Here is a 25,281-nt window from a genome sequence, read left to right on the forward strand (position 1 = left end):
ACTGTGCCACCTACATATGGATTTACAGATTCGTATATTTACCGATTCGGAAAAATACCGAATCGGCCGTTACCGACCGGTAATTGGCGACCTACGTCTGGCCCTATGTGCGGTCGGATCGTAATTCGGTGCATGGAACTGCGAACCTATGTTTGGGCGCTTCCTCCACCGAAACGGTGTCGGTCGCAGGCAACTCTGACCAACATTGTAACCAGACTCTAAATCTTGCAAACTTAAATACAAATACCAAACAAATATGTTATTAATCCTGATCCCTTCAATAATATAATAACAAATTGCACCGTGGTAAGCCAGACGCATTGCTCTTGCTAATGCTTGTTATTTCTGTGCTGCTGCAGCATAAAGGCGGCACACTCAGAGACAGCGTCATATCTAAGGCCTGAGCAGAGCATGTCCAGTTTAAACCCTGCCCAGTCATCATAGCGAGGCCAGCGCGCGCCAGGAGGCTGCCCCCACAGGCATCATTTCCAATGATGGGGGTGGGGGGAGGGGTGGGGGGGGTACCTGTTCCGTGGCCCCCACAGGCATCATTTCCAATGATGGGGGTGGGGGGGAGGGGTGGGGGGGGTACCTGTTCCGTGGCCCCCACAGGCATCATTTCCAATGATGGGGGTGGGGGGAGGGGTGGGGGGGGGTACCTGTTCCGTGGCCCCTTCTGTACCTCTCCGGAGCTGCTCCCTGCGGGCCCTGCCGCATCATTACCCAAACATCTGGGTAATGAACACCTGCTCAACGGCTCTTCTCAGGTAATTACAATCTGTTTTTTGTCTCAAAACTGGTTTTCCAGGATATTTTTTCTGTTAGATTTCCCAGGTGATTTGTCTCTGTTTGACGTGAGGCCTCGGGTTTGTCAATTATGGGCAGTTTGTTTGTCGCGGTGCACCCTGGGACCTGTAAAATGTGTTTTTTTTATTATTTAAAACGTGAAATAGAGTTGTCTTGGGAAGCAGGCAGCAGGCGCTGGCTAGAGTCAGCGGCGCTGCTTGTTAGAAAGAATATTTTATTGTGCTTCAGACTTCCAGGCACTTTGTGATCAGCTGTGTGTCGACAAAGTGCACTTGGAGCCCAGTGGATCTTAAAGATGAAAGCAGAGATGGTCTTTCTGTGATCAGTTTTCTTATCTCTGTTATTTAATATAGCGCCCAGAAGCTTTGTCGCAGCGCTTCGACACACTTTAAACATACACTCATTTGGAAAAAGATTCATAAAAAGTGACGGCAGAAAAGGACGAACACGCCCCTCTGCCCCCCCCCATTCTACCTCAGCTGCCCCCCGAGGTCCGTTTAGTCCTCAGTTTGCCACGCGTGTTTGCGGAACTTATGATTGCTTGTGGAGATTTTTTACAGTTTCGCGGAGATTTGCGTAGCGCGACTATGCAAATTCCGCCCACCCCTAGCTAAGACCCTTTTACCACCCCAGTATCTCCTCGTCCCTGGCAATCATTAGCTTTGACTGTTCTCCAAGTCTGGGTGGGCGTCGTCCACTCTCTCGAACTTTGCGCGTTATTACAAATTCCTTTGTTTCCCCACCTCCTCTTGCAGTCTCCAAAGCCCAGCTGAAGACCAGACCCCCTACTGTCTCAGGGCCTTGTTACGAGTTTGGCGGTCTTGTAGCGGGCCGCCACGCCAGTGCCACTCTCGAACACTGACAAACCCGTAAGAAGACCACGTGCCGGATTCCGACTGGATTCTAGGTGGGGCGGTCCTGCGGCGGCTGGCCCATGGCGGTGCCGAGTTGAGGCTCTTATGTGAACTTTAGCACGGCACCTCAATGGGAACGTCATTGCACGTTCCTGCAGGCCATGGACTATAAAGTCCAAGCCCTGCAGGAACTGGGAGTGCATGCATAGAGGGGGCACGCTATGTGCCACCCTGAATGCTTCCCCTGGCACAGAGGCAACAGGGGGCACTGTAGGGCCTTAGTTTCCTCCCCGCCACACTTTTCATGGCGGGCTCACCACCATGGAAGCTCCAGCAGTGAGGAAACTCGTAATACGCTTGGCAGTGCTGCAGCGGCACCAGCAACATATGACGGCTTCAGACCGATGCGCCACCGTCGAGGGATCGTGGATCTCCTGCGGTAGCAGTGGTCCGGTGGCGGTCCGACTGTCATAGTCACAATATGGTGGTGGACCCCTAGTCTGGTGATCCACGTACAGCCACCATAAGTACCGCCGTAGGGGTAACAAGGTCCTCAATGTTAACAGAGCCCTTTTGTGTTACCAAGGTTGTGCCCGTCGTCACTTCCTGCAGGTCTCTTCTGTTGTGTTCTCTGTGTTTGTGATTACGTGAATCGCGCTGGCACCCTCCAGAATGAATAAATAAATAAAAGTGCTGTCTTCAGAGAATCCATGTTCTTCAACACTGGCTGCATGGCTGTTTTGAACCTGAACAAAAGAAGTTCTAGTTAGGGGCGGGCAGAGAACTCCGCTCCGAAGAGTTTAGGCAAAACTCCAACTCCGCAGCGGAGCGCAGTTAAGCCCCGGGCACCACCGTAAAAGCTCGCTGCCTCCACCCCCCCCCCCCCGTAAATATTTTTCAAAAAGAAATAAAGAAGATTAAAAAAAACACACTTACCTCTATCAAGGCATCTCTGGGCTGCCCTCGTCCTCCTCGTCGTGGTCTCTCCTGCAGAAACCCCAACGTCAGACGTACGTCAGAAGTACTAGGTGGTAAGACTGCGCAAGTGCGTGCAGTCCTACAAGACGTACGTCTGACCTAGGGGTTTCGTTTTGCAGAAGAGACCAAGGCGAGGAGGAGGAGGGCAGCCCAAAGACGATGCGACAGAGGTAAGTGCATTTTTTAATCTAATTAATTTTTTTTATTTATAATATTTATTAGGGGGGGTGGAGGCGCGGGGCGGAGTTCCAATGACTTTTTGCCCAACTCCGCGCCAGCTCCGCCCGGGCCTAGTTCCAGTTTCAAACCAAGGCAACTGCTCTTAATTTCCATATATTACAATAAAATATTTCTTGGATGAGCCCCTTCTTGTCTTCAGAGTAATAAAAATACAGTTTAATGAAAATAAAAGACAAGTATAGCAGCATAATTTATGTCCTATTGAGGTTTTTTTTCTTATAAGATTTTGATAATGTAAACACTGGAAACATGTTTAATTCCTTTAAAATGAGAAAAATGGAAATAATGGAAATTGTCAACATTATAAATATGTAGAAATTAAGGTAGAAATGTTGGGCCCGATTCACAGAACTAACGTAAGACAAAATCCTAAACTTACTACCATTTTGGTATTCACAGAAGGCACTTACTCATTTCAGTATTCACAAAAGGCACTTACTCATTTCGGTATTCACAGAAGGCACTTACTCCTTTCGGTATTCACAGAAGGCACTTACTCATTTTGGTATTCACAGAAGGCACTTACTCATTTTGGTATTCACAGAAGGCACTTACTCATCTTGGTATTCACAGAAGGCACTTACTCATTTTGGTATTCATAGAAGGCACTTACTCATTTTGGTATTCATAGAAGGCACTTACTCATTTTGGTATTCATAGAAGGCACTTACTCATTTCAGTATTCACAGAAGGCACTTACTCATTTTGGTATTCACAGAAGGCACTTACTCATTTCGGTATTCACAGAAGGCACTTACTCATTTCAGTATTCACAGAAGGCACTTACTCATTTTGGTATTCACAGAAGGCACTTACTCCTTTCGGTATTCACAAAAGTTAGGAGTCCTAACTTTAGGACTCCTAGATGCCTTCTGTGAATACCGAAAGTCTTAAAGTTAGGATTTCTCTCAGTTTAGGACTCCTAACTTCTGTGAATGCCGAAATGAGTAAGTGCTTTCTGTGAAGACCAAAATGAGTAAGTGCCTTCTGTGAATACCGAAATGAGTAAGTGCCTTCTGTGAATACCGAAATGAGTAAGTGCCTTCTGTAAATACCAAAATGAGTAAGTGCCTTCTGTGAAGACCAAAATGAGTAAGTGCTTTCTGTGAAGACCAAAATGAGTAAGTGCCTTCTGTGAATACCGAAATGAGTAAGTGCCTTATGTGAATACCAAAATGAGTAAGTGCCTTCTGTGAATACCGAAATGAGTAAGTGCCTTCTGTAAATACCAAAATGAGTAAGTGCCTACTGTGAATACCAAAATGAGTAAGTGCCTTCTGTGAAGACCAAAATGAGTAAGTGCCTTCTGTGAATACCGAAATGAGTAAGTGCCTTATGTGAAGACCAAAATGAGTAAGTGCCTTCTGTGAATACCAAAAGGGTAGTAAGTTTAGGATTTTGTCTTAAGTTAGTTCAGTGAATTGGGCCCATTGATGCGTGGAAACTGCAGTTTAACTGGAAGTGCCAGGTCTCCACACCTAACACCAGTGTTTAATTTGAGCCAGTGTCGGCTGGTGGGGGACACCGATTCTGATATTTAGAGGTCAGCACTTATTTTGTTCACGTCGGATATTTACCGAAAGCGACAGAGGGAAAAACGCACAAAGCACAAAGACGCCACAAAGGGATGAAGCAGGGCCCCGCAGGAGTGTGATAAAGATGAAGGGTATGTCTGGTGGTGGATTAAAGAGGCGTGAGGTGGATTGAAGACTACAAGCCTGGGTATTCGGGACATTGGCCGTAACTGCACCTGCGTGGGCTTCTGAGCAGCGCTTTGGGCACCGGCTCTCATTCTTTTACAAATTAACCACTGCCTGACACCTTTTTTCTAGTCCCTGTTTTTTTTTAGGGGTGGGTGGAATATTCTATCCCGCCCTCGGAATTGGCAGAATGTGGCGACTCCGCGTGTCTCTTGTAATACAGCATTCCAGTTAAACTCCACCTATCATCACATGGTGGACTCTTTTATCACCTGTCTCCAGATTTTCTAACACGGGCGGTCGTGACCATTCACGATCCGAAGGCGGCTGCTCAAGTAGAAGATCTACGCGAGCTGCAGCAAAATCAACTCGAGTAGCTGTGCCTAATTCTGCGGAATCTTGCAGAGTTTTTATGTAACTCCATATTATTCCACTGAGTCATATTCAGCAAGTTCTGCTGATTCTAGAGTTTAGTGAATATTATAGTATTAGCTGTCAGCTAATCCAGAGAGCCTGCTCCTTGAGGAGTGTTTTGATGTTCGATACTATAATATTCACTGCCCACTGCTGATCTCTTCCCATAATGCTTTGCTGGGCCTTTGGTTGGCATTGTATGTTTTGCCCATAACTTTGCTTGGGGTGGTCCTTGAATGATGAGACCACCACAATCATTGAGCATGATATGCTCTTTGTGTTCAAAGCACATGCAAGATCAATCAATGAGAGAGGTGATGATTTTGGGGTCCCCCCTAACCTAGGGGGAGGGCAAGCAGATGCCTTGAAACCAAAGAGCATATCATGCTGAACGATTCGGTGGTGGTCCCATCCTCTTAGGACCACCCCAAGCACAGTTATGAGCAAACATACAATCCCAACCAAAGGCCCTGCAAAGCATTATGGGGCGAGATTCTAGAGTTTAGTGAATATTATAGCATTAGCTCTCAGCTGAGCCCAGAGCCTGCCCCTTGAGGTGTGTTTTGTTATTTTGGATACTATAATAGCAGGACCTTTGCTTGGGATTGTATTTTTGCCCATAACTGTGCTTGGGGTGGTCCTGGGAGGATGGGACCACCACTAATCATTTCAGCATGATGTGCTCTTTGTGTTCGAGGCACCTGCTTGGTCCTCACCTTTGGTTAGGGGGACCCCAAAATCATCACGTCTCTTATTGCTTCCTATTTTTCATTTTCACTTTTGGGAGATAACTATATGCATTTTAGCATGAAAAGATAGAATTTTTTCTTCTTTAATTAAAAGCACTGCCTGCTACGCTTTCCTTTTTGTGAGATGGCTATATGCATTTTAGCATGCAAAGATATATATATATATTTTTACTAAAGGTATGTGAGATTTCTGTTTAAAACCTCACAAAGTTCATACAAAAACTCTGGAATAGGATACTGCAACCACATTCCTTTGATAAAACCATGGTACAAAGCATGTGACCAATTCACAAAAGTGAGCTTTGAAACATATCAATCAATGAGAGATGTGATGATTTTGGGCCCCCCCCTAACCTAGGGTGAGGACCAAGCAGGTGCCATGAACACAAAGAGCACATCATGCTGAACGGTTCAGTGGTGGTCCCATCCTCTTAGGACCACCCCAAGCACAGTTATGAGCAAAAAAATACAATCCCAACGAAAGGCCCCGCAAAGCATTATGGGGCGAGATTCTAGAGTTTAGTGAATATTATAGTATTAGCTCTCAGCTGAGCCCAGAGCCTGCCCCTTGAGGTGTGTTTTGATATTGGATACTATAATAACAGGGCCTTTGCTTGGGATTGTATTTTGCCCATAACTGTGCTTGGGGTGGTCCTAAGAGGACGGGACCACCACCGAATCGTTCAGCATGATGTGCTCTTTGTGTTCAAGGCATCTGATTGGTTCTCTCCCTAGGTTAGTGAGGACATAAAAATCATCACCTCTCTCACTGCTTGCTGTATTTTCATTTTCAATTTTGCGAGATGACTATATGCATTCTAGCATGAAATAATAGAGTTACTTGTTGTTTTACCGAGGGTATGTGAGGATTCTGTTTTCATATAGTGGTGAGAGGGATGCGAAGCAGAACTCACAACGTTTTTGATCAATTCCTGTTCTCCTCCAGCTATGCCCACCCTTACTAATCAACCCCGGCAACACTGCCTTATCACTCATCACCCCTGGCGCCGCTGCCAGAGCACACATCACTCCTGGCACCGCTGCCTGGACACACATCATTCCTGGCACCGCTGCCTGAGCACACATCACCCCTGGCAACGCTGCCGGAGCTGTGAGCACTCATCACCCCTGGAACCGCTGCCGGAGCTGTGAGCACTCATCACCCCTGGAACCGCTGCCGGAGCTGTGAGCACTCATCACCCCTGGAACCACTGCCTGAGCACACATCACCCCTGGCACCACTGCCGGAGCTGTGAGCACTCATCACCCCTGGAACCGCTGCCTGAGCACACATCACCCCTGGAACCGCTGCCTGAGCACACATCACCCCTGGCACCGCTGCCTGAGCTGTGAGCACACATCACCCCTGGCACCTCTGCCTGAGCACACATCACCCCTGGCACCGCTGCCTGAGCACTCATCACCCCTGGCACCGCTGCCTGAGGACTCATCACCCCTGGCACCGCTGCCTGAGCACACATCACCCCTGGCACCGCTGTCTGAGCACACATCGCCCCTGGCACCGCTGCCTGAGCACACATCGCCCCTGGCACCGCTGTCTGGGCACTCATCACCCCTGGCACCGCTGCCTGAGCACTCATCACCCCTGGCATCGTTGCCTGGGCACAAGTCACCCCTGGCACCACTGCCTGAGCACTCATCACCCTTGGCACCGCTGCCTGGGCACAGATCACCCCTGGTACCGCTGCCTGAGCACACATCACCCCTGGCACCGCTGCCTGAGCACTCATCACTCCTGGCACCACTGCCTGAGCTGTGAGCACACATCACCCCTGGCACCGCTGCCTGAGCACTCATCACCCCTGGCACCGCTGCCTGGACACACATCACCCCTGGCACCGCTGCCTGAGCACTCATCACCCGTGGCACCGCTGCCGGAGCTGTGAGCACCCATCACCCTTGGCACCGCTGCCTGGGCACAGATCACCCCTGGCACCGCTGCCTGAGCACACATCACCCCTGGCGCCGCTGCCTGGACACACATCACCCCTGGCACCGCTGCCTGAGCTGTGAGCACACATCACCCCTGGCACCGCTGCCTGAGCACTCATCACCCCTGGCACCGCTGCCTGAGCACTCATCACCCCTGGCACCGCTGCCTGGACACACATCACCCCTGGCACCGCTGCCTGAGCACTCATCACCCCTGGCACCACTGCCTGAGCACACATCACCCCTGGCACCGCTGCCGGAGCTGTGAGCACTCATCACCCCTGGCACCGCTGCCTGAGGACTCATCACCCCTGGCACCACTGCCAGAGCTGTGAGCACTCATCACCCCTGGAACCGCTGCCTGAGCACACATCACCCCTGGCACCGCTGCCTGAGCACTCATCACCCCTGGCACCACTGCCTGAGGACTCATCACCCCTGGCACCGCTGCCTGAGCACACATCACCCCTGGCACCGCTGCCTGAGGACTCATCACCCCTGGCACCGCTGCCTGAGCACACATCACCCCTGGCACCGCTGTCTGAGCACACATCGCCCCTGGCACCGCTGCCTGAGCACACATCGCCCCTGGCACCGCTGTCTGGGCACTCATCACCCCTGGCATCGTTGCCTGAGCACACATCGCCCCTGGCACCGCTGCCTGAGCACACATCGCCCCTGGCACCGCTGTCTGGGCACTCATCACCCTTGGCACCGCTGCCTGGGCACAGATCACCCCTGGCACCGCTGCCTGAGCACACATCACCCCTGGCACCGCTGCCTGAGCACTCATCACTCCTGGCACCGCTGTCTGGGCACTCATCACCCCTGGCACCGCTGCCTGAGCACTCATCACCCCTGGCACCGCTGCCTGAGCACTCATCACCCCTGGCACCGCTGCCTGGACACACATCACCCCTGGCACTGCTGCCTGAGCACTCATCACCCCTGGCACCGCTGCCGGAGCTGTGAGCACCCATCACCCTTGGCACCGCTGCCTGGGCACAGATCACCCCTGGCACCGCTGCCTGAGCACACATCACCCCTGGCGCCGCTGCCTGGACACACATCACCCCTGGCACCGCTGCCTGAGCACTCATCACCCCTGGCACCGCTGCCTGAGCTGTGAGCACACATCACCCCTGGCACCGCTGCCTGAGCACTCATCACCCCTGGCACCGCTGCCTGAGCACTCATCACCCCTGGCGCCGCTGCCTGAGCACTCATCACCCCTGGCACCGCTGCCTGGACACACATCACCCCTGGCACCGCTGCCTGAGCACTCATCACCCCTGGCACCACTGCCTGAGCACACATCACCCCTGGCACCACTGCCTGAGCACACATCACCCCTGGCACCACTGCCGGAGCTGTGAGCACTCATCACCCCTGGCACTGCTGCCTGAGCACTCATCACCCCTGGCACCACTGCCGGAGCTGTGAGCACTCATCACCCCTGGCACCGCTGCCTGAGCACTCATCACCCCTGGCACCGCTGCCTGAGGACTCATCACCCCTGGCACCGCTGCCTGAGCACTCATCACCCCTGGCACCACTGCCGGAGCTGTGAGCACTCATCACCCCTGGCACCGCTGCCTGAGGACTCATCACCCCTGGCACCGCTGCCTGAGCACTCATCACCCCTGGCACCACTGCCGGAGCTGTGAGCACTCATCACCCCTGGCACCGCTGCCTGAGCACCCATCACCCCTGGCACGCTGCCTGAGGACTCATCACCCCTGGCACCGCTGCCTGAGCACTCATCACCCCTGGCACCACTGCCGGAGCTGTGAGCACTCATCACCCCTGGCACCGCTGCCTGAGGACTCATCACCCCTGGCACCGCTGCCTGAGCACTCATTACCCCTGGAACTGCTGCAGGAGCTGTGAGCACTCATCACCCCTGGCACCGCTGCCTGAGCACCCATCACCCCTGGCACGCTGCCTGAGTTGTGAGCACACATCACCCCTGGCACCGCTGCCTGAGCACCCATCACCCCTGGCACGCTGCCTGAGCACTCATCACCCCTGGCACCGCTGCCTGAGGACTCATCACCCCTGGCACCGCTGCCTGAGCACACATCGCCCCTGGCACCGCTGTCTGAGCACACATCGCCCCTGGCACCGCTGCCTGAGCACACATCGCCCCTGGCACCGCTGTCTGAGCACACATCGCCCCTGGCACCGCTGCCTGAGCACACATCGCCCCTGGCACCGCTGTCTGGGCACTCATCACCCCTGGCACCGCTGCCTGAGCACTCATCACCCCTGGCACCACTGCCTGAGCACTCACCACCCCTGGCACCGCTGCCTGAGCTGTGAGCACACATCACCCCTGGCACCGCTGCCTGAGCACACATCACCCCTGGCACCGCTGCCTGAGCACTCATCACCCCTGGCACCGCTGCCTGAGCACACATCGCCCCTGGCACCGCTGCCTGAGCACACATCGCCCCTGGCACCGCTGTCTGAGCACACATCGCCCCTGGCACCGCTGCCTGAGCACACATCGCCCCTGGCACCGCTGTCTGGGCACTCATCACCCCTGGCACCGCTGCCTGAGCACTCATCACCCCTGGCACCGCTGCCTGAGCACTCATCACCCCTGGCACCGCTGCCTGAGCACACATCACCCCTGGCACCGCTGTCTGAGCACACATCGCCCCTGGCACCGCTGCCTGAGCACACATCGCCCCTGGCACCGCTGTCTGAGCACACATCGCCCCTGGCACCGCTGCCTGAGCACACATCGCCCCTGGCACCGCTGTCTGAGCACACATCGCCCCTGGCACCGCTGTCTGAGCACACATCGCCCCTGGCACCGCTGCCTGAGCACACATCGCCCCTGGCACCGCTGTCTGGGCACTCATCACCCCTGGCACCGCTGCCTGAGCACTCATCACCCCTGGCACCGCTGCCTGAGCACTCATCACCCCTGGCACCGCTGCCGGAGCTGTGAGCACCCATCACCCTTGGCACCGCTGCCTGGGCACAGATCACCCCTGGGACCGCTGCCTGAGCACACATCACCCCTGGCGCCGCTGCCTGGACACACATCACCCCTGGCACCGCTGCCTGAGCACTCATCACCCCTGGCACCGCTGCCTGAGCTGTGAGCACACATCACCCCTGGCACCGCTGCCTGAGCACTCATCACCCCTGGCACCGCTGCCTGAGCACTCATCACCCCTGGCACCGCTGCCTGAGCACTCATCACCCCTGGCACCGCTGCCTGAGCACTCATCACCCCTGGCACCGCTGCCTGAGCACTCATCACCCCTGGCACCACTGCCGGAGCACTCATCACCCCTGGCACCGCTGCCTGAGCACACAACACCCCTGGCATCGTTGCCTGGGCACTCATCACCCCTGGCACCACTGCCTGAGCACACATCACCCCTGGCACCGCTGCCTGAGCACACATCACCCCTGGCACTGCTGCCTGAGCACTCATCACCCCTGGCACCACTGCCTGAGCACTCACCACCCCTGGCACCGCTGCCTGAGCTGTGAGCACACATCACCCCTGGCACCGCTGCCTGAGCACTCATCACCCCTGGCACCGCTGCCTGAGGACTCATCACCCCTGGCACCGCTGCCTGAGCACACATCACCCCTGGCACCGCTGTCTGAGCACACATCGCCCCTGGCACCGCTGCCTGAGCACACATCGCCCCTGGCACCGCTGTCTGAGCACACATCGCCGCTGGCACCGCTGCCTGAGCACACATCGCCCCTGGCACCGCTGTCTGGGCACTCATCACCCCTGGCACCGCTGCCTGAGCACTCATCACCCCTGGCACCGCTGCCTGAGCACTCATCACCCCTGGCACCGCTGCCGGAGCTGTGAGCACCCATCACCCTTGGCACCGCTGCCTGGGCACAGATCACCCCTGGGACCGCTGCCTGAGCACACATCACCCCTGGCGCCGCTGCCTGGACACACATCACCCCTGGCACCGCTGCCGGAGCACACATCACCCCTGGCACCGAAGCCTGAGCACACATCACCCCTGGCACCGCTGCCTGAGCACTCATCACCCCTGGCACCACTGCCTGAGCACACATCACCCCTGGCACCGCTGCCTGAGCACTCATCACCCCTGGCACCGCTGCCTGAGCACTCATCACCCCTGGCACCACTGCCGGAGCACACATCACCCCTGGCACCACTGCCTGAGCACACATCACCCCTGGCACCGCTGCCTGAGCACTCATCACCCCTGGCACCGCTGCCTGAGCACTCATCACCCCTGGCACCACTGCCGGAGCACACATCACCCCTGGCACCGCTGCCTGAGCACTCATCACCCCTGGCACCGCTGCCTGAGCACTCATCACCCCTGGCACCGCTGCCTGGACACACATCACCCCTGGCACCGCTGCCTGAGCACTCATCACCCCTGGCACCACTGCCTGAGCACACATCACCCCTGGCACCGCTGCCGGAGCTGTGAGCACTCATCACCCCTGGCACTGCTGCCTGAGCACTCATCACCCCTGGCACCACTGCCGGAGCTGTGAGCACTCATCACCCCTGGCACCACTGCCGGAGCTGTGAGCACTCATCACCCCTGGAACCTCTGCCTGAGCACACATCACCCCTGGCACCGCTGCCTGAGCACTCATCACCCCTGGCACCGCTGCCTGAGGACTCATCACCCCTGGCACCGCTGCCTGAGCACACATCGCCCCTGGCACCGCTGTCTGAGCACACATCGCCCCTGGCACCGCTGCCTGAGCACACATCGCCCCTGGCACCGCTGTCTGAGCACACATCGCCCCTGGCACCGCTGCCTGAGCACACATCGCCCCTGGCACCGCTGTCTGGGCACTCATCACCCCTGGCACCGCTGCCTGAGCACTCATCACCCCTGGCACCACTGCCTGAGCACTCACCACCCCTGGCACCGCTGCCTGAGCTGTGAGCACACATCACCCCTGGCACCGCTGCCTGAGCACACATCACCCCTGGCACCGCTGCCTGAGCACTCATCACCCCTGGCACCGCTGCCTGAGGACTCATCACCCCTGGCACCGCTGCCTGAGCACACATCACCCCTGGCACCGCTGTCTGAGCACACATCGCCCCTGGCACCGCTGCCTGAGCACACATCGCCCCTGGCACCGCTGTCTGAGCACACATCGCCCCTGGCACCGCTGCCTGAGCACACATCGCCCCTGGCACCGCTGTCTGGGCACTCATCACCCCTGGCACCGCTGCCTGAGCACTCATCACCCCTGGCACCGCTGCCTGAGCACTCATCACCCCTGGCACCGCTGCCTGAGCACACATCACCCCTGGCACCGCTGTCTGAGCACACATCACCCCTGGCACCACTGCCTGAGCACACAACACCCCTGGCATCGTTGCCTGGGCACTCATCACCCCTGGCACCACTGCCTGAGCACTCACCACCCCTGGCACCGCTGCCTGAGCTGTGAGCACACATCACCCCTGGCACCGCTGCCTGAGCACACATCACCCCTGGCACTGCTGCCTGAGCACTCATCACCCCTGGCACCACTGCCTGAGCACTCACCACCCCTGGCACCGCTGCCTGAGCTGTGAGCACACATCACCCCTGGCACCGCTGCCTGAGCACACATCGCCCCTGGCACCGCTGTCTGAGCACACATCGCCCCTGGCACCGCTGTCTGAGCACACATCGCCCCTGGCACCGCTGCCTGAGCACACATCGCCCCTGGCACCGCTGTCTGGGCACTCATCACCCCTGGCACCGCTGCCTGAGCACTCATCACCCCTGGCACCGCTGCCTGAGCACTCATCACCCCTGGCACCGCTGCCGGAGCTGTGAGCACCCATCACCCTTGGCACCGCTGCCTGGGCACAGATCACCCCTGGGACCGCTGCCTGAGCACACATCACCCCTGGCGCCGCTGCCTGGACACACATCACCCCTGGCACCGCTGCCTGAGCACTCATCACCCCTGGCACCGCTGCCTGAGCACTCATCACCCCTGGCACGGCTGCCTGAGCACTCATCACCCCTGGCACCACTGCCGGAGCACACATCACCCCTGGCACCACTGCCTGAGCACTCATCACCCCTGACACCGCTGTCTGAGCACACAACACCCCTGGCATCGTTGCCTGGGCACTCATCACCCCTGGCACCACTGCCTGAGCACTCACCACCCCTGGCACCGCTGCCTGAGCTGTGAGCACACATCACCCCTGGCACCGCTGCCTGAGCACACATCACCCCTGGCACTGCTGCCTGAGCACTCATCACCCCTGGCACCACTGCCTGAGCACTCACCACCCCTGGCACCGCTGCCTGAGCTGTGAGCACACATCACCCCTGGCACCGCTGCCTGAGCACACATCACCCCTGGCACTGCTGCCTGAGCACTCATCACCCCTGGCACCACTGCCTGAGCACTCACCACCCCTGGCACCGCTGCCTGAGCTGTGAGCACACATCACCCCTGGCACCGCTGCCTGAGCACACATCACCCCTGGCACCGCTGCCTGAGCACTCATCACCCCTGGCACCGCTGCCTGAGGACTCATCACCCCTGGCACCGCTGCCTGAGCACACATCACCCCTGGCACCGCTGTCTGAGCACACATCGCCCCTGGCACCGCTGCCTGAGCACACATCGCCCCTGGCACCGCTGTCTGAGCACACATCGCCCCTGGCACCGCTGCCTGAGCACACATCGCCCCTGGCACCGCTGTCTGGGCACTCATCACCCCTGGCACCGCTGCCTGAGCACTCATCACCCCTGGCACCGCTGCCTGAGCACTCATCACCCCTGGCACCGCTGCCGGAGCTGTGAGCACCCATCACCCTTGGCACCGCTGCCTGGGCACAGATCACCCCTGGGACCGCTGCCTGAGCACACATCACCCCTGGCGCCGCTGCCTGGACACACATCACCCCTGGCACCGCTGCCTGAGCACTCATCACCCCTGGCACCGCTGCCTGAGCACTCATCACCCCTGGCACCACTGCCTGAGCACACATCACCCCTGGCACCGCTGCCTGAGCACTCATCACCCCTGGCACCACTGCCGGAGCACACATCACCCCTGGCACCGCTGCCGGAGCTGTGAGCACTCATCACCCCTGGCACCGCTGCCTGAGCACTCATCACCCCTGGCACCACTGCCGGAGCACACATCACCCCTGGCACCGCTGCCGGAGCTGTGAGCACTCATCACCCCTGGCACCACTGCCGGAGCACACATCACCCCTGGCACCGCTGCCGGAGCTGTGAGCACTCATCACCCCTGGCACCGCTGCCTGAGCACTCATCACCCCTGGCACCGCTGCCTGAGGACTCATCACCCCTGGCACCGCTGCCTGAGCACACATCACCCCTGGCACTGCTGCCTGAGCACTCATCACCCCTGGCACCACTGCCTGAGCACTCACCACCCCTGGCACCGCTGCCTGAGCTGTGAGCACACATCACCCCTGGCACCGCTGCCTGAGCACACATCGCCCCTGGCACCGCTGTCTGAGCACACATCGCCCCTGGCACCGCTGTCTGAGCACACATCGCCCCTGGCACCGCTGCCTGAGCACACATCGCCCCTGGCACCGCTGTCTGGGCACTCATCACCCCTGGCACCGCTGCCTGAGCACTCATCACCCCTGGCACCGCTGCCTGAGCACTCATCACCCCTGGCACCGCTGCCGGAGCTGTGAGCACCCATCACCCTTGGCACCGCTGCCTGGGCACAGATCACCCCTGGGACCGCTGCCTGAGCACACATCACCCGTGGCGCCGCTGCCTGGACACACATCACCCCTGGCACCGCTGCCTGAGGACTCATCACCCCTGGCACCGCTGCCTGAGGACTCATCACCCCTGGCACCGCTGCCTGAGGACTCATCACCCCTGGCACCGCTGCCTGAGCACTCATCACCCCTGGCACCGCTGCCTGAGCACAGATCACCCCTGGCACCTCTGCCGGAGCACACATCACCCCTGGCACCGCTGCCTGAGCACACATCACCCCTGGCACCACTGCCTGAGCACACATCACCCCTGGCACCACTGCCTGAGCACACATCACCCCTGGTTTCACCGTCTGAGCGCAATCTCCATTGTGCCAGGTCCAAGTCAGGCAGACTCTACCCCGACCCCACCAGCCTGTCTATGGTGGTGGCCACTCCGGGAACACCCCACCTGCCCTCTGGGCTACTGAGCCGTGGCCAGAGCTCGGAGCCGGTGCTGGCGGGGCTGCGCCCGTCACAGTTCAGATGAGTGTTCATTCTGCTTATATAATGCAGCGCCTTAAAGCCGGTGACTCCCCCGGGTCCGCCTCTGTCTCGCGTGGGCTCCAGACACTGCCCCCCGCAGTGCACGGACACTGACGCGTCTGTGATCCTCGGTTGTTTGACAGACAGGCTGCACTTGGGGCTAAAATGAGCTTTTTTTGGAGGAATGTGCCAGGGGCGCGCCTTGACCTCTGATCTCCTGCGTCACTTTGAAGTGCCACGAATGATGCGCTTATGAGCATATTATTATTTATTATTATTTGAGATTTGTAAAGCGCCTGGTGACCCGAAGGCATCCCCGCGCTATAATACTGTAAAATCCGGGACGGGCGAGAGCCAGGAACTATTTAGGGAAGAGGAGGGTTTTGAGTCCTTTGCGGAACAGCGTGTGACTGGGTTCCGCACGCAACAGACGAGGGAGAGCGTTCCATGTGGAGGAGGCCTTGACCGAGAAGCGTCGTCCACCTGTGCGCGCCTTCTTGAATCTTGGGACTGTGGCCAGATGTTCGTTGTTCGAGCGGAGGTTTCTGTGGGCTTTGTAAGGTGTGATCATATCTTTGAGGGTGGCAGGTCCACCCCCATTAATGAGTTTGTGCGTGATGCACAAGGCCTTAAACTCCACTCGCTGGCGGACCGGTAGCCAGTGCAGCGATTTGAGGGCCGGTGTGGTATGGGCTCTGGGGGGAAGTTTAAGAATGAGTCTCGCCGCGGCATTTTGTACGCGCTGAAGTTTGGTCAGGGTGGTTTCAGGAGCACCGAGATATGCGGCGTTGCCGTAGTCCAGGCGAGATAGTATGAGCCCTTGCACCAGAAGTTTCCTGGACAGGGGGGGCAAGAGGGGGAGGATCTTCCGAATAGAGCGAAGAAGCCCAAAGCATGTGCCCGCGGTCTTAACTGCCTGGGTCTTCAAGGAAAGGTCCTGCTCCAGCCAGAAACCCAGTGTTTTAATTTCAGTCTTGGGCGTGGGGATGTCACCGAAGGAGTCTGGCCAGGCTGAGGGAGGGACAACAGACCATTTGTTGCCCAGCAGCATGATTTCTGTTTTTGTCCCGTTCAGTTTCAACGCGGATTCGCACATCCAGGTATGTATGTCTTGCAGACAGTTGAGTAGGATTTCAGGGTTCTTGTCCAACTGGGAGAGGGAGACGACGAGTTGCGTGTCGTCGGCATAATTAACTATTTTTATCCCATAGCGGGTAACCACGTCCTCCAACGGGGCCATGTATACATTAAACAGGGTGGGACTGAGCGAGGACCCCTGGGGCACACCACGCGTGAGCGGGAGGGGGTCTGATCGGGAGTTACCGTCCCACACCTGAAATGAGCGTCCCGTGAGGAAGGATTTGATCCAAGCATGTGCGGTGTCCACAACTCCTGCCTTAGCCAGTCGGTGGAGCAGAACACGGTGGTCCACAGTGTCGAATGCGGCACTGAGGTCCAGGAGGATCACTGCCACTGATCCTCCTGAGTCCAGGATACACCTAGCCTCCTCGATGACGGAGAGGAGAGCGGTGTCTGTGCCATGGCCTGGCCGGAATCCGGTTTGTGACTGCCGTAGTATTGTATTCGACTCGAGGAATTGGGAGAGTCGCACATTGACCAGTTTCTCCGCCAGTTTGCTGAGACAGGGGAGAAGCGAAATGGGTCTGTAATTGGCCTGTATATGTTTATATGTGCAGGTGAGCTGACGTGTCAGGCATCTGACAAAGGTTGTGACGACTCTGAGGAGAGTTCACTTTAAACTCGAGTCTGCAGCACTTTGTATGTATGTGAAGCTCTGTGCAGCGTTGCTCCAGTGCACGAGGCGCCTATAGATTCCAACTACAATCCAGGCTCTTTTCAGTTTAATAAAATTATATATACAAAGGGGCAGATTTACAAGCCCCGTGCGCCGCCAGAGCATCACGTTGCGTGACGCACCGGTGGCGCAGCCTGCTAAGGGATATTTACAAGCACAGGTGAAGTCACCCTGCGTGACTTAACCTGTGCTTGTAAATATCGCCCCTGTTCACGCAGCACTTTGCGTGTTAGGGGCGGGATATGGGTGTTGCTGTGGGTGTTGCCACGCAACACCCATGTCCACCGATGCATTTCCAGATTTACGAGAAATCGTAAACCTGGAGATGCGTCAGTTTCCTGCGCCACCGGCAAACGAAACGAGGAGAAATGTTTCCATTTCTCCTCGTTTATTTCTCTTTCAATGCACGCTGCATTCTACCGCATGCATTGAAAGAGGAAAATGCCTGCAGGGATTGCGTTTGTGCAGGAAGGGGCCCCTTCCTGCACAAAACCAATCTCCCCAAGACGCAGGAATCCTTGCACCGTGGTGCAAGGGTGCCGGCGCATGGCAGCTGTTTCTGCGCCAGCGCAGGGGAGAGCACAGGAATGCGACATATCATTGTAGATATGTCGCATTCCTGTGCTCTGAAAGTGCCGCAGCGTGGCGCAGCCAAAGGGCTTGCGGTGCCGCGCTGCGACACTTTCTTGTAGATCTGCCCCAAGGTACTTAGTCGCAATAGCCTCCTGCCAGCCTTCTTCACCCATTGGTCTGTTGTTGCGTCATTCAAGTATTTCTTCTGTCCACTACAGCCATTGGCTACTTCAGCATGAGCCACGGCATTCAGCCCTTTCACAAGGAACGCATCCGCACACAAAGTAGTTCCCTTCAGTGCCAGGGTCCGCCATGGCAGTCTTCTTTTTGAGACCAGAAATATTTTTGGTTTTTGCCTGTCTTTCTTCTTATTCAATTTATCACGGTTTGTCAGCTTCCCCAGCAATAACGTTTTACAAAACCTTGACAAAACAAGCATTAGCAAAGTCAGTAGGCCTGCACCCAGTCCCAGGCATATGGGCTTTGCCAATGCTTGCTTACGAGAGTGGTAATATTTATAGTCAGACTCGCTGTGAACTCTTGGTTCCTGTGAACAATGCCAGCCTCACTTTCAAATGTCTTGATATTGGTTTTGGGGTCACCAATGCTCTGGTTATCGATCTCTGATACATACATTACTGTGAGATCTATAGATTGACCGGCTCACAAGGATTTTCGGAAATGGATCTTTAAGAAAACCTATCAATAGTATCCGATTCCGTGTTGGGCGTTACCTCAGCGCCAAGAAACCGCTTGGTGTATGCGCTCTACAAGTTATAGTAACATAACATAACATCCAGACCATGTGTCCAGCGCATTAATGAATGCCCATATTGTCCCTTTTCTATTTCCAGCAAGTGGACCTCTACCGACTGAACAGCCAGGAAAAACTGGGCCTGACGGTGTGCTACCGGACGGACGACGAGGACGACACCGGCATTTACATCAGCGAGGTACCTACTGCCTGAGTGTGCAGAACAAAAGTATAATATTCTCTGCATCGAAGCAGCTGAGTGAAGTCTCATAACAGACCCCCAGATGCATCAAGAACCCATTTTGCGATTCCTTATTAGCGAAAAATAACGATTCACTATTAAGGAATAGCAAAATGCAATGCATGAAGAAATCACAAAAAAAATAGCGATTTCTTAAAATTCCTTAATTGCGACTCGCAAATTGCGAGTCGCAATTAAGGAATACCTCCCCATTCATTCCTATGGGCCTAGAGGCCCATAGGAATGAATGGGAAGACATTCTCAATTTGCGAATCGCAATTAGCGAATCGCAAATTGAGAATGCGATTTCAAGGGTGCAGGGGTGTCCAAAGGATACCCTGTTGCACCCCCTGAAATTGATCACATATGTTGCGCACACACATGCCCTGAGGGCATGTGTGCGCGCAACATGAAACTTTGAAAAATGCACTTTAGTGCATTTTTCAAAGTTTTTGCAAATTATCATGAAGTTGAACTTCATGGTAATTTGCGAGACCTATTAGCGAAATAGCTATTTTTTAAACTTTAATGCATTGCATTTAAGGAATCTCAATTTGAGATTCCTTAAACGCAAGTAATCACAACTTTGCGATTTTTGCATTTGGGATGATGCATCCCAAATGCAAAAATACTGGTCGCAAAGGGGCAGATTCCGAGAATCCGCTCCTTTGCAAGCAGATTTTACCTTGATGCATCTATGCCTAAGTGAAGCGCGGGTGCGTAACTGCATCAGGAACGGAGAGACAACAGTCAGGGGGCAGAACTCGCGTAATTTCCTGTTACGCGTGTTAAATTACACGAAAATTACGCCAGTTTATACTGCTTTATGGAAGGAGCGTAATCCAGCCTTTAGCGCAATTTTGTTATCGCTAAATGTACACGTGCGTCCCAAATAGAACCAGGGAAATAGCGTTTAACGCAACACAGCATGAACAGAAGCACTCAGCAGCGACTCACAGCGCTAGGTTTGTTGTTCTTGTGCTATTGTAGTAGGATTTATATGCCAAATTACACATCGTTAAGCAAACGGCGTAATCATGTAATTTTTGGTCATTTGTGTCAAAAAAGTAACACAAAAGTACTGAAATTGCTCCGCTTATGCCTACAAGAGAGCAGACAAGGAAGGGAGGGGCAGAGGAGAAAGCGCTGCTTCTGAGTAGAGTAAAGAAAGCGCTATTCACTGCAAGGCATTGACCGGAATTAAAGGCACTTTTCCACGTCACTGTGCGAAAGGTGTTAAAAGAGGGTCCCCTGTCCCTGTGCGAGAAGTTACTAGAAAGCACCTTCGTATTTTTGTTCATTAAATATTGATAATTTCACAAAATTAGCATCGTTTAACAGAGATTTGCCCCTGGACGCTATTTCTGGGTGTTTGAGGTTCTAGCGCCCACAGAGTCAGCTTCCAGCAGCACTAGGCATGGACGGTAAATATGCTTTTTTTACCCCTAGATCGATCCGAACAGCATCGCGGCCAGAGACGGGCGCATCCGGGAAGGGGACCGCATCATACAGGTAAGAGCGCAGTTTTAACCCTCTCAGAGCACGTCCATTTGTGGGTCAAGCCTTAAAACGTCTTTCACAAGTTTGGTCGCACGTGTGAGGGTCTCTCTCACGTGCCAATAGCTTTATGAGCCGAGCACGACGTATGCAGTGATAAACTGCTTTTATGCACTTCCTGAAACGGTGGGATTTCCACACAATTCTTACGGTTGGTAAAAAAAAATATATATATATAGATATAGATAGATAGATAGATATAGATATGTACATATGTGTATATATATAGATATGTATATATATGCATATGGTTATGTATATATGCGTATATATGTATATAGGTGTGCATATATATATATATATATATATATATATATATATATATATATATATATATTACACACACACATATATATATATATTAAGTTTCCACAAGTTGCCCTTTTGGATAGCACTCCCAACAAGATTTTCAAAAGCACTGGGACAACCTTCGTGCAGCACAAGTAATTTAATCAGCACACGCCTTGCCTGACGCGTTTCAGAGTTAACACTCTTTCTTCATAGGCAGCATGTCAAATAAAGTTCGTTCCGTGAGCACTCCAACTAGCAAATCCCCTCTAATTAATATCCTGCCCAGCTGGGCCTGGAAGCAAAGAATCACAGGAGTTGGAGTCATATTTGAATCCCAAGTGGGTCCGGACACAGAACCTGTTAAACAAAAGGGCAACTTGTGGAAACTTTATATATATATATATACATATATATATATATATATATATATATATATATATATATATATAGGTTCAGAGGACAGAGAAGGAACTCCCCTTAAAATGTTGACGGGGTGGGTCCGATTTCTATGTGACTTCCCCATGCAGAAAAGGAGGAAAAAAGTTAGCACCTGAGTTTCCAGTTGCTCTTTTTATGCGGATATATAATTGTGTTTTTTAATTGAGAAAAATAAAATTGTAAAAGTTATTTTCTGAGAAGCAGGTCTCTTTGCCTCTGGTTTCGGGGTGTTGCTGCACAAAACATTTTTAGAGCAGGCAGTGGGTTTTGGGGTACTGTAGGTTGAGAACTCAACCAGGAGGTTGAAACAAAACAATCCAGAAAGCAGGTACAGTTGTTTTCTATCAGAGTTTTATAGTTCTCACATGAGGGTTTTACCATTAATGCGCGAGAGTGAGAGCCGCAGAAAAGAACATTTGATAAACTCCATTGGCAAATCCGTTTTATTCTCGCTCCTTCCCCAGAAGGGGGGGCTGGCAGCAGGAGTGGGCTGTAGGGCACAGCTGCATGCCTTATAGTGGTGTCCAGCATTGGCCCACGTGGCCAGGGTCACTCCCTTTGGAATGATTCGACGTACACACACTGATCTCTTACAGGTGTCTCTGAAATCTGTCCTGGGTGTGGCTCTTCAGGACTCACGTTGGGCACAGCTAGCGTAGGTCAACAGACCTTGAAGGTGCCTTGAGACGGTGTATTGGTTTGGAGTTAACATAGGGCTTACCAACCCCTTGGAAGGGGCACGGTAGACAGGAGGGTACTCACCTCTCTGTTGTGGGGCGGGGGAGTGCTCTGGAGGGAGTTCTGGAAAGAGCACTTACCTAGCACAGTATTATAATTAACCCTGGGTGGAGTTTGCAGAGTTGCACTACGCGGAACTCCTCGAAGTGGCAAAAAACTCTGTTGCACTATTCGGAGCTCCGCAAGTGGTGGAGTTCCATAGAAAAATGCCGTTCACGGTGATTGCACAGTTCCGGATGCTTGTCCGCACTGTGCAATCATTGCGAACGACACCATGCACAGCTCAAGCGGTCCTTCTTTCCTTTTCTGCCGCTTGAGCGGCAGCTTTCTCACTGCGAACGGGCAGTTTCCCAAAGCGAGCGGTCACGTGCATACGCGACCACTCGCAATGAGAAACCTGACCCCCGCATTGAGAAATCTCGCCGGGAGGTTTATTTTCAACGCTCTCGCTCACCAACTTGATGTTGACGATCGCGAACAAGATAAAATCTCACCGGGAGGTGTATTTTCCTCGCCCGTGCTCGCCATCTTGACGTTGGTGAACACGAGTGAGGAGAAAACTCAGAGTTTTTCGGAACTCTAAAAGCTCCGCGTAACGCGGAGTGAGGAAAACTCCACAAACTCTGCGAGCGGAGAAGAGTTCACCGCCCAGGGTTAATCATAATCTCCACACATCCTGCTCCTTGAAGCCTACACAGGGGTGTAGAGTATGTGCGCCCCCGCCGCATAGACTACTGCGAAGGTCAGCAGGGGTGCAAGGTACGCAGGAGCTGTGGAGGTGAAGGAAAGAGAGGGTCTCTGGTGCGTGACAGAAGGGGGGCTCTCCAGGTAGATACATGGGGCAGTCACATGGCCATCCCCACACATCCAGCTGCCGGAAGCCTACAGAGGGGCGTAAAGCCCGTACCCCCTCCCTTCAGGGGCTAGCCAGGAGAACAGCAGAGGTGCAAGGGAGGCAGGAGTTATGGAGGTGATGGAAAGAAGGGGTCTCTGGTGCGTGACAGAAGGGGGCTCTCTAGGTAGATACATGGGACAATCACGAGGCCCATCCCCACCCATCCAGCTCCCTGAAGTCCACAGAGGGGCGTAGAGCTGTGCGCCCCCCCCTGCATGGAGTAGGGAGGTCAGCAGGGGTGCAAGGGAGGCAGGAGGTTTGGAGGTGACAGAATGGGGGGTCTTTCCAGGTGGAGGGGTGGGAGAGTCGCTGGAAGGGAGGCAGGAGTTATGGAGGTGACAGAAAGAGGGGGTCTCTGGTGCGCGACAGAAGGGGGGGCTCTCCTGGTGGACATGTGGCACAGACTCCTTCCAAGAAGTGGCGCCTAGGGCACGCTGTTCTCTAGAAGTGTGGGCACCAGGTCTTCGATTTGTGGTACCAGCCGCGTAATTGGAGACCCCCAGAGCCCACCAGAGCCCCCCAGAGCCCGGTGCTGTCCGAGGGTTAGACCCACAGGCTGAACCTGTGAACATCGCCTGGTCAGGACCCACGATAGTGTGGAAGGGATTCTGGTTGGATGTATAGGATCTGATAGGGCCATCCTGTGGGGCTCATGGTGCACGGCGCCCAGTGCGTGGGACGAGCATTGAACCTCCCTCTCACACATCCTTACCACATACACTTGTACTTTCAGATCAATGGCGTGGAAGTGCAGAACCGGGAGGAGGCGGTGGCGCTGCTGACGAGCGAGGACTGCAAGGCGGTGTCCCTGCTGGTGGCGAGGCCCGAGCTGCAGGTGAGGGGCTCAGGTGTTTGCATGAATGGCCCTGGTGATGGGTCAGAGGCTGACACCTCAGGGATGTCCCTGCTGGTGGCGAGGCCCGAGCTGCAGGTGAGGGGCTCAGGTGTTTGCATGAATGGCCTTAGTGATGGGTCTGAGGCTAACACCTCAGGCAGTGCACCTCAGTGTGTGTGTGGTACGTCATCCGTGTCCCTGCTGGTGGCGAGGCCCGAGCTGCAGGTGAGGGGCTCAGGTGTTTGCATGAATGGCCCTGGTGATGGGTCTGAGGCTGACACCTCAGGGATGTCCCTGCTGGTGGCGAGGCCCGAGCTGCAGGTGAGGGGCTCAGGTGTTTGCATGAATGGCCCTGGTGATGGGTCAGAGGCTGACACCTCAGGGATGTCCCTGCTGGTGGCGAGGCCCGAGCTGCAGGTGAGGGGCTCAGGTGTTTGCATGAATGGCCTTAGTGATGGGTCTGAGGCTAACACCTCAGGCAGTGCACCTCAGTGTGTGTGTGGTACGTCATCCGTGTCCCTGCTGGTGGCGAGGCCCGAGCTGCAGGTGAGGTGGCACAGGTGTTTGTATGAATGGCCTTGGTGATGGGTCTGAGGCTGACACCTCAGGGATGTCCCTGCTGGTGGCGAGGCCCGAGCTGCAGGTGAGGGGCTCAGGTGTTTGCATGAATGGCCCTGGTGATGGGTCAGAGGCTGACACCTCACGCCCTGCACCTCAGTTTGCGTGTGTCACGTCATCTGGTATGGTCTGAAGCAGGCCCCCCCCACACACACCTGAGCGTCGCCATGCACGAGGGCGGAGACAACACACCCACACCTCACCCACTCTCTGTCCTCACCCTCGGCAGCCCATGGGAAGAGTTTACACCAAAGGTTAACACAGAGGCAGAAGGTGCAAACCCTGTTTGTTATTGTTGTTCACATTAAAAGCTGAGAATCGCATCATGATCTGAACTGATGTCAAAGGTCACGTTAGAGGGACCTTGACTTGGTCTTAACGTGAACCATAGTCTCTGTTGACATGCCCAGGCACATGCTTCGTGCTCTCTCACAGTGCATGCTTTCTCAGAGCTCATGCTCTCCCAGGCACACGTCATTCTCTCTCACAGCCCATGCTCTCCCTGGCACACATTTCATGCTCTCTCTTAACTCATGCTCTCAGCTGCTTGTATATCATCCACTCACCTATCCTCAGCAGCTTTTAGATCA

At 55.0% G+C, this 25,281-nt stretch overlaps 1 protein-coding gene across 2 annotated transcripts in view; it reads left to right on the forward strand.

Annotated features, from left to right (window-relative positions):
* Nucleotides 1–25,281, forward strand: part of PDZRN3 (PDZ domain containing ring finger 3) — a 605,156-nt gene that overhangs the window by 574,139 nt on the left and 5,736 nt on the right. For both annotated transcript variants that reach the window (XM_078661873.1, XM_078661874.1), the window contains 3 exons: nt 19,179–19,277; nt 20,769–20,831; nt 23,972–24,073. In XM_078661873.1, the coding sequence (XP_078517999.1) occupies nt 19,179–19,277; nt 20,769–20,831; nt 23,972–24,073 (264 nt within the window). The remainder of the gene's footprint in view (nt 1–19,178; nt 19,278–20,768; nt 20,832–23,971; nt 24,074–25,281) is intronic.

The sequence above is a fragment of the Lissotriton helveticus genome, chromosome 9, assembly GCF_964261635.1.
Source record: "Lissotriton helveticus chromosome 9, aLisHel1.1, whole genome shotgun sequence".
Lineage (NCBI taxonomy): Eukaryota > Metazoa > Chordata > Amphibia > Caudata > Salamandridae > Lissotriton > Lissotriton helveticus.